Source organism: Streptopelia decaocto, assembly GCF_964273445.1.
Source record: "Streptopelia decaocto genome assembly, chromosome: 6".
NCBI classification, from domain to species: Eukaryota; Metazoa; Chordata; class Aves; order Columbiformes; family Columbidae; genus Streptopelia; species Streptopelia decaocto.
Genome location: NC_138660.1, coordinates 66,688,075 through 66,705,401, shown reverse-complemented (window position 1 = coordinate 66,705,401; position 17,327 = coordinate 66,688,075). Strand labels below are relative to the sequence as shown.

At 37.6% G+C, this 17,327-nt stretch overlaps 1 protein-coding gene across 2 annotated transcripts in view; it reads right to left on the bottom strand.

Moving 5' to 3' along the window:
• RIF1 (replication timing regulatory factor 1) overlaps positions 1-17,327 on the bottom strand; it is a 30,928-nt gene that overhangs the window by 7,062 nt on the left and 6,539 nt on the right. For both annotated transcript variants that reach the window (XM_082056321.1, XM_082056322.1), the window contains exons 6-28: positions 16,805-16,994; positions 16,095-16,187; positions 15,861-15,999; positions 14,528-14,679; positions 13,608-13,728; positions 12,664-12,837; positions 12,311-12,421; positions 11,998-12,060; positions 11,033-11,133; positions 10,519-10,605; positions 8,814-8,887; positions 8,524-8,704; positions 7,429-7,536; positions 7,045-7,194; positions 5,580-5,679; positions 4,182-4,446; positions 3,766-3,808; positions 3,249-3,451; positions 2,462-2,561; positions 1,945-2,088; positions 1,366-1,508; positions 511-600; positions 370-424 (exon numbers count right to left, since the gene is read on the bottom strand). In XM_082056321.1, the coding sequence (XP_081912447.1) occupies positions 370-424; positions 511-600; positions 1,366-1,508; positions 1,945-2,088; positions 2,462-2,561; positions 3,249-3,451; positions 3,766-3,808; positions 4,182-4,446; positions 5,580-5,679; positions 7,045-7,194; positions 7,429-7,536; positions 8,524-8,704; positions 8,814-8,887; positions 10,519-10,605; positions 11,033-11,133; positions 11,998-12,060; positions 12,311-12,421; positions 12,664-12,837; positions 13,608-13,728; positions 14,528-14,679; positions 15,861-15,999; positions 16,095-16,187; positions 16,805-16,994 (2,887 nt within the window). The remainder of the gene's footprint in view (positions 1-369; positions 425-510; positions 601-1,365; positions 1,509-1,944; positions 2,089-2,461; positions 2,562-3,248; positions 3,452-3,765; positions 3,809-4,181; positions 4,447-5,579; positions 5,680-7,044; positions 7,195-7,428; positions 7,537-8,523; positions 8,705-8,813; positions 8,888-10,518; positions 10,606-11,032; positions 11,134-11,997; positions 12,061-12,310; positions 12,422-12,663; positions 12,838-13,607; positions 13,729-14,527; positions 14,680-15,860; positions 16,000-16,094; positions 16,188-16,804; positions 16,995-17,327) is intronic.

Here is a 17,327-nt window from a genome sequence, read left to right as displayed (position 1 = left end):
AAAGAACTGCAAAAATGTTTTAAGTCCTCCAAGAGATATTAACACACCTACTACTAAAACAGTTTTGATGAAAAATGTGCTGTATTTTACCTACAGTTTGTCCAGCACTACAGCTGATCAAGCTGGATAGCCATCTCCTCTCCAAAAATTAATACATCTATATTTGGATTTACAATTAAGTTTTTTCTTTCCAAAATCTACTATTTAATCCCCCTCGCTCAAGCCCTCACAGTAATACAGAAATAAAAGTTTTTTAAAATGTCACTTTTACTTTACGGAGTGAAAATTGTTCCAGAAAAGCACGATACATACCAAATGCATCTGTTATAATTCTGGTATCTTAATTACCACGAGACAATAAAAAGTTACCTGAGGCTTGTTTTCAGTATCTTCTTTTTCGTTTTCTATTAAAGGTGACTTTTCCCTAAAATAGAAGTGAGTTCAGTTAGAAGTGCAGCAGAACAGGGGACACCTTTAATGTCTGTAGTGGCCAAAAGGATTGTTACTTACAGAGAATCCTCCTGGCTTTGAGTATACTGAGAAAATAAAGTAGTATCTTGTGATGCATCCAAATTGTTGTACATAGCAGGAATATCAGTTCTGAAACAAACCCAGAGATAGCAAGTCAGGCTCTTTAAAAACAAATTATAAAAGAAGGATAAGGTAGAGTAACGTATTCAGGACGTGAGAGCAGATACTCGTCAGGGCAGCACGTACCCAGTGTCAGGGACCGTGACCACACACCCCACTCCCTGCTCCGGGCAGAAAAAGCACAATACTGGACCTGGCTGCTGCAGCCTCACCCCACCCGACATAAATTGTTCTTACACTGTGTTTTTGTGAACGGCTCTGGTAGCTGCCCACGTACAGAAAACACTCTAGTATTTCATTATCTCACAGAAAAATGGGATAATTTTAAAGATTCCCTTGCAATTAAGAGGAGTCTTAGGAATATCCTGACATCTGATATGCTGCTGACATTAAGACTTCTATTCATATTTCGAAGTCTTTCCTTCAGATCAGCTAAGAAAATTCTTTCATTTCAATGATTTAAGAACATTTCTGGCTTCCGATCTACACTGCAACTAGAGTCATGAAGCAAGAAATATAAACACCAAATTACCAAACTCTAAACAGGTAATGGACAGTAATTTTTAATCAAAATAGGTAATGCAGATCAGAGATTATTTTGGCTGCTTTAAAATAGTAAAGCAAAGAACTTTATTAGCTTTAAACTTTATAACTTGTATGGAAGCATAAGACTTAATTACCTATAATAGCTCCAGATACAGGAACTTACATCAATTTGACATACTCAGTGTAATGACATCTCACATTAAATTTAAAACAGAATAAATGACAGACCTCTTTGACCTGAGCACTTCTTTTTGATGCTCTGTCAATATTCTCTCTTTTGTTTCTGGAGGAATAAACACAAAATCAACAGATTTCTCCTCTTCCAAAAGTATCTCACTTTTAGTCTTCGGAGATGAGAATTCTAGTTTCAACTACAGAAAAGAAAAATAAAACTGGATTAGAAACAAAATAGAAGAACTGAAAATGTTTTCAGAGTTCAGGTACAACCATCTGAAATGGGACAGTTCTCAGCTGCAGTAATTTCAGCACATTAATCGGCACAAACCCCTCAGTGGGTGCTGATTTTCTTCAGGAGTCATTTTTTCCCCATCACTACCACCCAGACGAGATCCTGCAACCCTCCCCGTGCCCTGAAGCAGCCGCCTTCCTTGAACCCTCTGTAACCTCAGCAATTTGGAACTCAGCAGAGAATTTTAACAGCAAAACGTAATTTAAGTTTGCTATACAGAATCAGTTTAATAGAAAAATATTTCAGCCTCACAAAATTCGGTAAGTTTCCCTGAGAACTTACAGCAGTGCACTAGATGTTCTGCTGCAGAATGTCACCCCGATCTGTGAACACTTTACCTTTGCAGGTGTTACTTGCATGTTACTGGACTTGTCTTTTCCTTCATTTTTCAGTTCACTCGTCTGTGCCAACATAGAGTCTCGTTTTTGACCCAGGTTTACATCCATTCCACCTATCTTTGCATCCAGCTGTGAATTTTCCGTCTATTCAAATAAAAATACATTAAATGCATTGCATGAAGAAACTCTAGGCTCCCAAACCCACCCTGAGACGTATTAATTTCTACAACTAAACTGTCCCATACTCCCGTTTTCCTCTAAATTATATAGAGGACAACTTAAAAAAATTAAGTTATTCCAAACAAGCTGGTAGAACCCAAAATTTAAAATGCAGAAAATGTTAAGAACCAGCTCAGTCTTTTGAAAGCGTTTACCCAGCCCGGTTTATCATTCCAAACGTGAAGCAAGCGCAGATCAATCACAATAAAAATTAAAATTGACCTTGCTGCTACCTCCTGAACGATTCCCATGAACCTACACACAATGAAGCAGCCACTGGGGTCAACACAACACTTACCGCATCAGAGAACGGGCCACTGCATTCTTCAGCCACCTCGATGCTTTCAAAACCAGGCAGCAAGAGGGGAATTTTCTTTTTGGCTTGGTTTAACACACATCTGCTCAACAAATAAGAACTTTAAATTAGCAGTAATGGGGAAGGTACACAAGACCAGCAGATATTAATATTCATAATTAATATCTCCGCTTGCACAAAAAGCAGAATATAAATGGTAATCAGAACAATACCAATTCATTTGTACATAATGCAAGATCTCTTCCTTTAAAAAAAAAAAAACATTAAAATATATAAATATTTTAAAATAGGACAGGGAACTGCTGGAGAGGGTCCAGCGTAGGGCAACAAAGATGATTAAGGGAGTGGAGCATCTCCCTTATGAAGAAAGGCTGAGGGAGCTGGGGCTTTTTAGTTTGGAGGAGACTGAGGGGTGACCTTATTAATGCTTATAAATATATAAAGGGTGAGTGCCACGAGGACGGAGCCAGGCTCTTCTCGGTGGCAAACAATGATAGGACAAGGGGTATTGGGATCAAGCTGGAACACAAGAGGTTTCACTTAAATTTGAGAAAAAACAACTTCTCAGTGAGGGTGACAGAGCCTGGCCCAGGCTGCCCAGGGGGTTGTGGAGTCTCCTTCTCTGGAGACATTCAAAACCCACCTGGACATGTTCCTGTGCGACCTCACCTGGGTGTTCCTGCTCCAGCAGGGGGATTGGACTGGATGAGCTTTTGAGGTCCCTTCCACTCCCAAACATACTGTGATACTGTGAAATAATATCTCTTACTTTAAGTCCTCGGGGTACGTGAGCGCCGCAGCCTTGGCGAAGGTGGCGTTCCAGAAGTGCGCGCACTGGGTGCGGACGGGTTTGCTGCGGTGCTGGAACAGGACGCAGAGCAGCGGGCAGAGCTGCTCCAGCAGGTCGCTGTCGTACGCCCCCGCGCAGTGACACTGCACACACTGCAGGATCTCGGCCAGCAGCTTTTCGAGCTCAAGGAGGGAAGAAGCAATAGGTTTTTAAAATTTAATTATTGCACATATTCACCGTTTAAAAGTTCAGCACATTATTTAAAGCATTATCATCCCATATAATAGTACAGCCTGAATAAAGTTCAAACACCCTGGCACATGAAAACTGAACTTAACAGCCCTCCCTTAGCTACCATTTTAGTAAAAATTGTTTAAAAATTAAATGCCTACTTTCATTACATTTCTTAATTATTTTTTTTAGAATATGGGATGAACAGTAAACCTCTAGTGTCACACGTTTCCCCAAACCCCAGCTATTTCCCTAGCAAATTTACCTTGTTGTTAAGATGACTGTATACTTTAGGTACATCAGCAAGCCTGCCAAAACAAACAAAAAAGTTATGTTTTGCTGTCTCGTTTTTCCCAAGCATAAGAATTAAACACACATACTCAAGCACTGCATATTAGTTTTAGTACACAACTTGATGAAATAATGTTGTGAAACTGGCTTCCCACTGGGGGATTAAAAACTTTCCCAACGTAAATAGTTTTAAGTAAGCTTATCCTTTAACCCCCACTTATGCCTGTATGATAAATTTAAGAGAAACTAATGGAAAGAGAGGTAGGAATTAGTAAAAAACTTAAAATGCAAGAGTTTTGCGTGAAGTAACTACTAATTGCCACCTTTCTGTTTCAGCAATGTGCAGCAATACAACTAATCCAGTTTTCCAACCGTTCTTAAAATACTCACTTTGTTTTTTCATAAAATACTGCCAGGGGTTTGGAAAAAATTGCAAACATAGTCGCAATCACTGAAGGCAATGAAACGTGGCTGATGATGTTGTGGAGAACAGCAATAATTGAAGGACCAACAGAGACCAATGTTTCTGAACAGATTTCTTTGGAACTGAACACATGGAAAGAGTTTAGTAACATCACCAGGAGTTTAAACAGAGAGGCAAGCTTTCCAAGGGGCTCCTTTTTCTTCTTAGACCAATCTGTAGGTGTCTGTGGAGCTAAGATTAAAAAATAAGAAACAGTAATGTTTATTCAGTATCTAACCAATGTGCATTACAACAAAATACATCTGAACTTTCTGCCTGCATGAGAAACAGAACTTTGATTCCCAAACTACATCTACAGAGAAGCAGTTTAAAACCAGACCTCACAGAAGACAGACATTTTTAATGCATCATTTTATCAGACTACTATAAATACAATTCCTGTTCCTCTTATTATGGTTGGTCATACAATAACTATGCTTTTACTATAAATATCTTTAATGCCTTTATTATAAATATATTTAATTGCAAAAGGACAGTGACCACTCTAGAGATACCAGCCCATACACATCAATTCTGGAGGAGGGGAGGAGGAAGGAAGAGGAAGTATCAAGTTTTAGTAGTTAATTTAAGAGAAGTTTCAACCATGTTTTCCCTCCTCAACATTTCCAATTAACGCATTTCATTCTTTCAGCAGTCCAACACAATGTCTTACTATTTTAACACATTCATATGGGGCAGAGAAATTACAAAGGACTTCATTTTGTAAATAATTTCTTTAGCTTTAATAGTTATAAGTGGGACTAGGAGACAAAAGAAAAAGGGACATTTTACATACAATGACCTTGTGTATTCTGTTAAACTTATTCTTAACTGTTCTATGTAAAGCAGTTCCAGGAGCAGCAGCCTTTCAAATGTGATGTTAACAGTTTATCATCAGTCTTAGGCAGGTATTATATAATTAGACTGCTGATTATGACCAAGTGTTACTGTTTCAGATTACACCTGAACAAAGCAAAAGCAGCACATTTCACATGCAAAAATGAAATTGCAGCCAATATAAATATACCTTCAGAAACCAGTAGTGTTTTACAGTGAACTGAAAAGCAAAGTGGTCTCAATGTTTCTATGGATTTCAGATGTATTTTGCCAGGCTATGCAGTAACTACTCAACTGCTCAACAAACACAAAAGGTCTGATACTCAAGTAAGTATTTTTTTGTCAGTCCCTTCAGTGCTTAGATAGTAAGAACAGCACATCCAGGGCACTGATACCCTACAGTCATCACTACTGCAGCTACAACTCTAATTTTCAACCAGCTCTGGCAGAAAGACACAGAAAACCCCAACACTCAAGTAGGTTCTTACATTTATTTTTTGGCTGATATTTAGTGCCATACGGTGCAAAGTTGACGCAATCAACCATAACGGATAGAATTTGGGTGAGCCCATCCATCATCGAAAACATCTGAGGAGGAAACAGAAGTCACCAAAAGAGCAACAGTGACAGACAAACACACATTGGCCATTCAGGGCAACAATGCAAACAGCTTTTAAATTTAAAAGTGGATTAAATTTTCTGCTTATCACGTAAGATTCCACTTTAAAACACACACATTTATACAAGCTGAAGACTGAGTCTTCCCCTTCTACAGAAATAAGACATAAGCATATTTAGAATCTAAAGCAGCAGAACAGTAACAGGTTGCCCTAAGGTGGTGTTAGATTTAAGGACAGGCCTCAAAAGTTTTAAGGTTCAGGGTCCTGGCTGTTTAGCTTAAGTTCAGTTACTGTACAAAGCCCGATTTGCAGAAAAATCACTGCAGGCACAACAATAAGGTTGTCACTAACATTCAGGAAGGACGATCGGTTTCTAGTGCATACAGAGATGGGTCAAGCTTTTTTCTTTCCCAATCCATCACAAATTCTTCTAAATTGAAAAGCCATTGCTTTTAAAAGGAACACTGATATTGCATGACTAAAAACCAGTTTCGTTTCAATATAACTTGCATACTGAAGCTCTAAATTGTTTAAATTTGGCTTGCTTAATAATTATTAATTTCCAAAACCTGAAGTTTATCATCAGCATACAGCAGCATCCAAGGGAAGTTATAACGATGAAATCTTCCAAATTTTAGGTTTTCAAATTCCATTTTTCTTTCTCATCTCATCTGTTTCTTATTTGTTCCTTTCATTGTAGTTTTTCAACAGACAGTCACCTCAAAGCACGGAGGATTTGATGTTCCCAACCTGATGTCCACTGGCACCTACAGACTCTACCTCCCCATGTGATACGGGCCTGCAGACAGGCCAGACGGATAATGGAAAGGCTGCTTCTTTTATAAAGCTTTACAAGACTTTACATTTTAGTGTACAAGGTTGATGGTACCAGGAATACAGCAAGTTATGCCCTCTGAATGCTACAGTGCTAACAAAGTGCTACTCCTTCCTAATCGAAACGCCTGTTTTTGTGGTATTTGTTAATTCAACCTGAAGTTACTTTATATATGCACACATTTCAACCAGACAAATCATATTTACCATTATGATGACATTTACTAAACCATTACTTAAATAGTTAGAAAACAAATGCAAAGACTGCTTAACTATTTCAATATTTAAGCTTTACAATTACTTTTACTCTTTTTTTTTCAATCAATTTCTAGATCAACTGCAACTCCTGTTAGTAAAAAGAATTTTGTTACAGCTTAAAGTCTCGCTCCAAACACTTATGGAAAGTACTACATTAGAGTTTACAACAGATTCTTGTATCTAATTTAAAATCTATCCGCTAAAGCATTGATATAGTTCAACATCACGGGTTTATACTCACTACTGGAGTTTCACCTTCTAGCCCAGACAGGATTTTGGCACAAAGCTCTTCACAGCACAGGTTTTCTTCTGCTGTTGCAACCAAAGCAGCACAGCGAGCAAACGCCCTGTACAGGTCTGACCAAGTGCGCAACAAGGATTTCATAGTTGGCTTTAACAACAGAAAGGAAGAAGAAGGTTATGAATATCAACGTCTGTGCATAGAGATAAAAACTTGCTTTAAATTTTCTTCTGTCAAAACCTGTGTAACTCAAGAAAATCCAACCCTGGAGCAGTGGGGTCCAGTGTACACACATACAAACTCCATCCTGAGATTATCAGAGAGTAATTTACAGTGTTCATAAACCCACATTCTTTCTAATCAACCTGATGCATTCACCGTTACCTGTGGGAATTCCTGCACGGGGAAGATGTGCGATATTGGTAGCAACAATGCGCTATAAACAGCATTGAAGTTGTGTTCCAGTGCATCACCCTGATTTACTTCATTAGTCTGCAACAAGAAAACAATTTTCAGATTGAGAAAATGCAAAATTTAGATGACAAATAAGGCTGTTCTAAATACATTTATTCAGGACATAAAATCTGTGCAAGTTAAATTGCCAGTGGCATTTTGAAATTAGCTGTTCTCATTTCTTTCAAGAGTTCAAGCTGATCCTACTATTTAAAGCGATAAAAAGCAGTTTCTAAATTAAAAAAATGATTTCATTCCAAGAATAAAAACAATCAGAAAAGATTTATGTATTTTTTACTGATTTCAGTTGCAGTAGGTGATGACAGCAACTTACTAAAGCACCGGAAACTATTAATGAATTCCAAGATTTTTAGGTCTAATGACTACATGAGGATTAGTTCAACTCCTATGTTACAGTCAACATACTTCTAGGAAATATATTGCAGAACTTGTTGAATATTACACTTAATATAGCTTTCATCAGGGATACCAATCAAGAAGTCTAACATTAGTGAAAAACACTGTTCTAATTACATCCTAAACATCACAACTTGGTATTTATTATATTTTCACACAAAGCAAACTAGTATTTCAGAGTTAACAGCTCCTGGAGAACAAGTTTCCATCCTTTGTAGCAGCAAGCCTGTGCCACGGAGTGAAGGCCTGAATCACATCTATAAATGTGTTTGTAACCTTAACAAAAGGAGAAAAACATTCCCAAGACTATAGTGGACACTGTGCTTCAGAGTGACCATTCTTACTGACTGCAATCACTTTAAACCACACTTTGGATCACTGCTCCACTACTGCCGTTCATCGCACCTCACCACACGTTCACACTGCAGTTAGAGACTTTCTTTAAAAAAATATGCTGCATGTATTCTAGTTTTCCAGATACTGACAAGGCTTATGCAATTTTACCATCACTCCAAGACATGTAATTCCTAAAAATAAATTAAAAGATCAGCACTAAGTTTTCCTGTGGATTTTTTGGGGGGGCAAATGGGGAACAAAAAACCACTATACCCGATTAATCCATTCAGTTAGTGGATTAACGACAATACTCCACATTCTCCAAAGATGCTCCTTATTTTTCACTTGTTTTGCACTCTGATTAATAATGCAGATCACAGATTCACTGAAAGCCAGTGGAGATGTAGGCCCAGATAAAACATAAGCCACGAGCGTTTCTAGAATTACAAAGAACCTAGGGAAGAAAGTTCAATAGTTAAGATATATTTTCAGCTGAAATGACGAAAATTTCTATAAAGTCTTAAACTATGGGAAGCTGGTTACAAACAAACACCACCACATACCTCTCATCTGTTACACAGTGTTCCAAGAGGCTATTATGGAAAGGCAGCTGAATTAAGAACAAAGCTGGTGTTCCCTTGTAAGAGAAATTCAAGAGGTCAAAACAACATATGCATTGATCAAATGAAATGGCGGCCTTACTTAAGTGTGTGTATATATATATACACACACTATATTTAACTCTAAGACAGAAATTTGTTATTAAAATTTGTCAAAAATTACCAATTCTAACACTTCAAAATAAAAACGAGAGAGAAAGCCGGAAACCTCAGCTTCCGCTACATCCTGATCCTTCAGCAAACACCAATTATACTATTGCTGAAGCCAAAAACTTTTGTTTAAAAGGCTGCAAGGTTTTTATTACTTAGACATTACTGCCTTGCAATTACACGCAACACAATCAGGTAGGTGTATGTAATCAACACATATTATACCTGGAACAAGAGATTTTACTTATTTCAAGGTTTCAGCAAGCCACCTTTTGGACAACCTCTGTTAAAATCTATCACAAAGCACTTCAGGTTTGCTGATGTTAAAGCATTTATCAAAATATGTTTAATATCTGCCAGTTAAAGCTTCATCCACCTTAATAAAGTTCTGATTCTTGTACCCGAGTCAGAAAAAGCCTTCAAATGTAAACAAATCACTCAAGGGAAAACAAGCTGGGAGGAATTTTGAGAGTGGGGCTCTTCAGCCAGTTCTGGCACACACAGTTTTATATTACTCACTGAGTTGAGGCATTTGCTTACTCTGGGTTTTCTCTCACAGATATTTGTCTGCTTTTTAAAGCCTCCAAATGAATTCCACACACTCCTTGGCTAACAGTGCAAACGTTTAGTCAATTCCCTAGGCTAGAAACCTCTGTCTCTACTACTGCAAAACAAACAAGTTGCCCCTGCCTACTGGTGCAGGTAGAAGAGCTGCTTGATCACCACCCAATTCCAAAAGCCTCTAAACAACCTCTTAAACTTTTAATAAATCTAACTGGTAGCATTCTCCTACTCAGGCTGCTCCACCCCAAACAAACAACAAATACACACACACAAAATGTCATTGCAGCCTTTTCTGACTGGTTATTTTCTGGATTTCCATTACTGATTTCTCCCTTCCACAGCAGTACACAGTGTTCTGGTTGGGGCTCACTAGGACTAAAGCGAGCAGAGTAGTTCTCACTACTACTGAGTTCCACCACTTTCTAGGCAGTAGATTATGGCCCATAAGTTCAGGCTTCAGTTCACTACAAGTTCTGAACTTTGTCTGAAATAATGCTGTCTGGCATGATATTCTCTGCTTTGCTTTTGTGCGTGTAATTTTTCCTGAGGAGTAACACTTTCTACATTTCTTTAAAGCACTTTACTGGCTTCAGAACATTTCCCCAAAACATCAGTTTTCAGTATATAGTTAGTCCTACACAGTTTGACTATGCAGTGTCCTCGCAAAGTGTCTGCAACCTGGATTTTAAATCATGACCTGAACATGAGAAATCCTCTTAGGGCACCTTCAGCATATCTCTTTTTAGCTACAGATGTTTAAATCACTCATCAGAAGTGAGGGCTGCAAACAAAGTATGCACTCTGGAACATGGAATAATATGGTTTCCTGAAAGATCTGGATCTCAAACTTATGAAGTGCTCTATATGTTTGTGCAGATAGGACATCCTCATACATTTCACTATAAATACAGTTCTGGAATGAAGTCAGACTTACATTTAAGAGATCCATATCAGCAACCTGATAAGCTGGTGATCCCAATACTTTTGGAGGCAACTCCTTAATAGTAATATCAATGAGGGACTAAAGTAGGGAAAAAAGAAGAAAACATGTAATTTTTTTTTCCTGAGTACTTGAACATTTTAAGTAACACCACAAATAAAAGCAAAACTGTAACAATTGCTTCCCCTTAGTAATAATCATTAAAAAAAAAACCCACAACAAAACCAACATTGTGAAAGCAACTGTCCTTCGAAGCAGAAGGTTCTGGTAGGAGGACCACATACCCATTTCTGTGGATGGTGCTGATAAATCTGAAAGCCACTTTTAAAGAAGGGAACCCTTAATAACACTATGCCCTCTGATGAGAATAAACTTACAGTTTATACCAAAAAAGTTGTCTCTTTTAAAGTGACCATTCTGACAAATTATATGCAAAAGGCTATTACGAATTAAAATCTAGACCATCGAAAACAAATATTTAAAAACCAGACAAACCCACCCAACTTACCAGTATTTTCTGCACAGGAAGAGAATTTGATCCAACAGTGTTTTTTAAGGCCTGGAGCAGCATAGTCAGTATTTCTGACCCTTGCTTTTCTTTCTTATTTCCTAGAATAAAGCATATTCACAGCTAGAGCAGAACAAAGTAACGGTCACCCTCACCACCACTTTAAACTTATATATAATGCACTGTAAGATTAAAAAAAAAAAATCTGTATTTTTATAAACATCTACCAAACACTTAGTAGATTCAGATATCAAGACTCTGAACAACAGCATTACTGAAGCTGAAAAGTTTCAATACGAAAACCCTAAGTTTTATTAGTAAAATGGAAACACCTTAGTACCATTAAGAACCTCAACTCTGACATGCTAAAAAAGTTCATCCAAGCAATGCCACTTCATTTCTCCTAAGTCACATCTTTCAATAGAAAAGACTTCATTATTAAGAATATTGTGGACTTTCAAAGCCTTTACAGAGTAACAAACACTTTTGTAAAATAGGAAACAACTTACTCCTATGCATCTGTAAACACACTATACTATGAAATAAAATCTAAATAAAGAAAAAAGGTAGCCACAGGTACACAAAGACTTTACACTAATTTGAGTAATTCACTAAATGTCTCAATTTCTCAATATCAAAGACTTGGGGTGGGGTTATTTTTTTGGGAAATGGGAAGATTTCTTCAGTAAGAAAAGCAGCTGAAGTGCTCTTGTCTGAGTGCGACAGGCAGCACACCCGCAGCCGTACGCTGCCCTCCCGCCTCACTGCTCAGACCAGCATCATTTTGTATGAGTCACACAAAGACGTGGGCATCATGAAAAATATCAGTTGTTGCTTCAAAAGCAGCTACTCATGATGCCAAAAACCAGCAATGAAACAAATACTACTTAAGCTCTAGTCTAAAAAAAAAACCTAAACTCAACGCTAACCAGTCAGCAATGACAATTAAAAAATACACTTTTTACCTGATTCAATAGCCGTTTTTACATATCCATTTATGTCCTTCCATATAACATTCAGCATACAATCTACAAGATAGCATAATATTTTTATTCAGTTTGTAAGAAAAACATAAACAAAATTGCAGTTAAAATACAACCTGAGTTAAACAATGCATTTTGGGGTAAGCCAAAACTGATACAAACTTTCAATCCAAGGCAGAACTGTTTTATTTAATGTCAACACTGGAATGTTACAGAAAGTGGTTATTTTTTCTTTGCTTTCCCTCCCCACTTTATTTTCCAGAAAAGAAATCACGTTTCACCACTAAATTCTTACCAGGAACGTCTTTTCCAATTGCAATGAAGCCATCCTGAACAGCGTTTATAAGCGTGCTGGCGTGCTTACAAAAAAAAGAAGGGCTACTGATCAGTGGGTACTGGAGAGGCTCTAGGAGAACAGAAAAACACAATCTGTTATTTTGCCGCCTACTAGTAAGATAAGCCTTAAAAATAATCAAGTATATATGTGTACTTACAGCATTTAACATAAAAACAACTTCTAATCTTGAAGATGACAAGTAACAGTTTAAAATGTTTAAGGTATTTCATGCTAATAGACCTCTTTAAATCCAACAATATTTGCAATTTCAGACTATGCAAAAATACTTAAAAAAAATATAACTCACATACCTAAATTAAGTACAAGTTTGTTTTGCTTAGCAAAATCTAAAACTTGTGGTCCCATCAAGAAGTGAAGCAGCATCTCAATTCCCAAAAGCTGAATGGAAGGAATCACCACCAGTCCTCCTGTACTAGAGTTCAAGTTCATCCTCGGCGTGATGGGACTTGCAAATGGGTAAGGACCTAAGCGAGAGGAGAAAAATTACATCGTCTCATATTTCACCTGCAATCAAGTGAAAGACCAAACAGATCAAAATCCAAAAGTTAACACGAAAAGAACCAGTCTTAGAATAGCTAAAAGGGACCTCCAACAGCCAGACAGCTCTCTAGCCTGCACTCCTATTAGTAGGCTTTAACATCTCAGTTGTAACTATGTATTGTAAAAGTATAAATACCTTCAAAGATTAGCCAAACTTTATTTTGGCAACAAAAGTCTCTGTGTTTACAGAGCAAGTTACCTGCTGTGCTACACACTAGTTATATAGTAACTCTACTGCCATGGAAGATGTTCTAATGGAAACGTTTACAGGGGAAAAATCAGCAGTTTCTTATCTCGGACATTTAGATGTAAAGCTCAAGTAGGTGTGATTTCACATATATTTCAAATATCAAAATTATCAGTATTATGAACATTTGGCTTCCATTCAGAGAGAAACTAAAAATGCTACAGAAATGAGATTGGCATATATAAATAGCACATACACGAATAAACGAAAAACTGAGTTTCAAACCAAAGAGAGCACAATTCAGGACACTGATTAGCACAATTCTGTAAACTTGAAATACTGACAACAGCAGCCTAATTTCATCTAATGTAAATCACTACCTCTGAGCTCTCCAATGAACACTTTCAATAAGAATATATTGCAAATGAAAAGGCATAAACATGTCAAGCAGAACAGATGACTTGCTGCATCTAGAATCTAGTTGGAGACAGGTTTGTAAGTTCATACCTGATTTCGGGGCAGGGGTTGCCAAGGCTAAACTTTGGTTGGCTGGTGCACGTGCGGGAGTTCCTGGCAACGCAGCAGAAGAATCCAGAATTAAAGTACTTTGGATTAATGGTACACAAACCTGCAAAGACAGCAAACCTCAGTGAAAACAGGTATGACACAAACAAGCCATAAAGCACAAACAACCATACATTTAGAATATCACACTGGCTGTACTGTTGTTCACAGCATCAGCATTTCAGAGTTTCTGGGTACTTATAACAATATTTTTTAAGATGCTGTATAAAATATGCATACTGATACAGGAATTGAAATGGCTAAATTAAATGAAAACTCGCGTTAGGATGATCCAGCTGTACCATATCTAAAAACATAGATTTTGTTTTCTTTACTCCCACCATGACGTTTAATTCAATGAAATTCAGAAGTCTAACAGAAGCATTATGTTCATTCCAGTTATAATGTAATTAGTAATGAAACACCTGGATAACTTTTCCTCTCTATGCATCTTTTTGAATATTTTGTGATCTTTTCAGTGTGGTTCCCTACAGCAGATTTTCCAAAGCGCACACTTACACAGTGAAAGGACAAAGCAGTTCCTATACAACATACTTATGTTGAGTATTGCTGTGCACTCACTGGAGATTTTCACCAGCAGGTATGCTCTCAAATCCTTCAGAACTTTAAAAAGATTGCACGTGTAGTCCCAAGCACTCTGCTAAATATACGTATAACACACACAGGCACAGCACACAAATATGCAAGTCAGATTCGGTTCCTTAAGACAGTTTTATTTTAATACTAAACTAGAGAAGGACAAAGCAGGTACAGAATAATTCACAGTAACAAAGAGGGGACTTAGCTTCACACACTCCACGCAGGCTAAGAGATCACACTGTGACTTTTTTCAGTTGTGTTACCTGTTCGAAGTTTGCAGGCAGCTGAGGTCCCAGCCTCATGAGCAAATACCACCAGACCTCCAGTTTCGTAAGTGCCAAAGCCTCTGTTCTCACATGGATCGAGCTCAGTGGCTGCATTAGCAATTTCAGCCTTTTAGCACTGCACAATATATCTTGAAGATAAAAAATAATGTTTTTAAGCAATATGATTAAATAATTAAATCACAGAACAGAGGAAAATTTTTAAACCATTAGTTTTTTTTTTCCTAATGAACTTGAGCTTAAAATTTGATTGATGACAATTTGCAAAACTAAAGTAAATGCACCAACCTTTCAGACTCTTATTGCTCTAATCGTTGTCTAGAACAACCCTGGAAATGGCAAGTGTTTCTCTCCAAAACCAAGACTAAAATGAAATCCACTGAATACCAACATAAACAGAAGGAAATTGACTCTTGCCTACTATGTTAGAGTCCAGTCTGCCACAGCAAATGAAAAAGTTAACATATATGTGCGTTTATACCGGATGAGAAGGAATGAGCTCAAATGCCATATTCTGAGGCCACAAATGCTCATTTCCCGCTGAAGCAGAAACAGCCCAGCATGTCTGGACAGACGTTTGCTCAGGCCTGTGCAGGTGTTCAAAGAAGAGAACAGACTTTCAGCGGTTCAGCAGTCTCAGAACGGAACACGCACACTGAATGTCAACTGGGTTTTACCTTCTGATAGAATCAAGTCCTAATTAATTTATGGGAAATGGCAATCAGAACAAATGACCAGACAGGATAAAAATTAAAATGAAAATGTAAGTTAAATTCAGCTATACTAAGAAACATTCACACTTAGCTTTTGCTTCAGGAGAGGCACAATCAAGGTAAAAAATATTGCGTGTTGTGACACAGGCCAGACCTAAAGACTCATTCAGGTCTCAGTTATACATTTAAAGCAACTTTAACATTTCCAGAGTCCTGAAGCACTGCTCTTCTCCAATTAACCCACACAGTCCACAATAACATCTACAGAATGTTTTATTCTCTATTTCATTGCTGTTTGGATCAATTAAAGCATTACAAAATAAAGGTTTGTTAATTGCATTCTATTCATTTCTCCTAGCAGAAAAGATAGAACTACTATCAAACTGTCACTTTTCCTTAAAAAAAAAAGGCAACTTGAATTTTACTTACGCACATACGTACAGTATATACCACTAAGTATATACCAGAGAAACACTACCCAGTGGTATGTACCACAGTATTGACCACTATTAGACAGAACGGGGAAAAATAATATTCTCTTCCAGTTACATAAAGTGACAGTAGCCAAAGCAATTCAGGTTAACTTTTTTTTAATCTACCTGGATTTAGAGCAAAATTATCTATTAGACTCTTCCATGCAATGAAGGCTATTTTCTTTACCACTGGTGAGCCACTACGAAATCCAAGTTCCTCCAGTTGCAGCAATGAGTTGATAAAACTGCCACTACGATGCAGAGTCTGAAGATAAAGAAATACAGAATTAAGATAGTTATGTTGTCAAAATTCCTTCCCTAAAGAGTCATGATAGTAAAATTTACTTCTTTTCTGCTTACCTTTCCAAGTAATTTGACAAACAGCGGCCATAACTTTAACACGTAAGTCTCATTTTTTGTAGAAAATAGTTTCTGGAGTTCTGAAATTAATTTCTGCAGACAGAAACAAACATAATTTCTACAAGGAATACATTCAAAGTATTCTAAAAACGACACACTCATACCAGTGACTGGAGACACAAACAACCTGGAACGATGCTATTTCTAGATCAGAAGGATTTAATTCTGTACCATGTAGCATTTGCTGGTAAATCAGTTGAATGTTGCTGCCATCTGATTACAGATGCCTTCTTATAGCTGAAGTTTACGATTGGCTTCAATTATTCTGATAGTGGCAACCAACTAATCAAAATCCATTTACTTAAATACTTGTAGTCAACTGGGGAGAACAGACAAGTTTCAACACAGCAAATTCTCTTTTTACCACTTTTTAAAGTACTGGAACAAGCTCCCCAGAGAGAATGTGGAATTTCCACCCTTTAACATATTCAAACCTCAACTGGACAAGGCCCTGAGCAATCCGGCCTTAACTGTGAAGCTACTCCTGTTTTGAGCCAGAAGCTAAACGAGGTGGTATGAGTTACTGCCACACCAAGTTCTGCTGATTCTAGTTCACTAAGCAAAAATAAAATAAAAAAACTACCAACCAACCACAACCCCGATTACTGTTCCTGTTATCTCTAGAAAAGAGGCAGAGCATTTCCACTTACTGTGGTCATGAGGTGCTCAGTGATGGCTGCAACCTCTGCCTGTTTCTGGAGGAGCAGCGGCATCCCCATCTCCAGAGCTGTGGCGCCTCGTAACTGCACCTTGTGAGCCGAATGCACGACCAGAGGAATGATCAGCTTTGCCCACCGCACAGCCTCTTCTCCCATCTGGGTTGGGGTTTGCTCCATTAAGCTAGATCCAAAACACAGGCATTACAAATCTCCAACAGACATGCTGCTCAGACACTCAAAGATAATCTTAGTATCGTCAATAAATATGCTACTTCAACATACGATTTATAGGAAACCTTCTAAACAACTTTATTATTTTTCTAAACAATTATATTTTGACAGTTCACTTCTAACTGCAATGCTGAAGTGTTATTGCAGATAAACATCTCCAAAAGCAGAACAGACTGACATTAGCAGTTGTGCTTTCTGTTCTATCATAACATTTTGGCCAAACAAGCTGAACTGAGAGCCTGAAAGAAAAATATCATCACTTCCTTTGCCCTTTCCCAGGGCA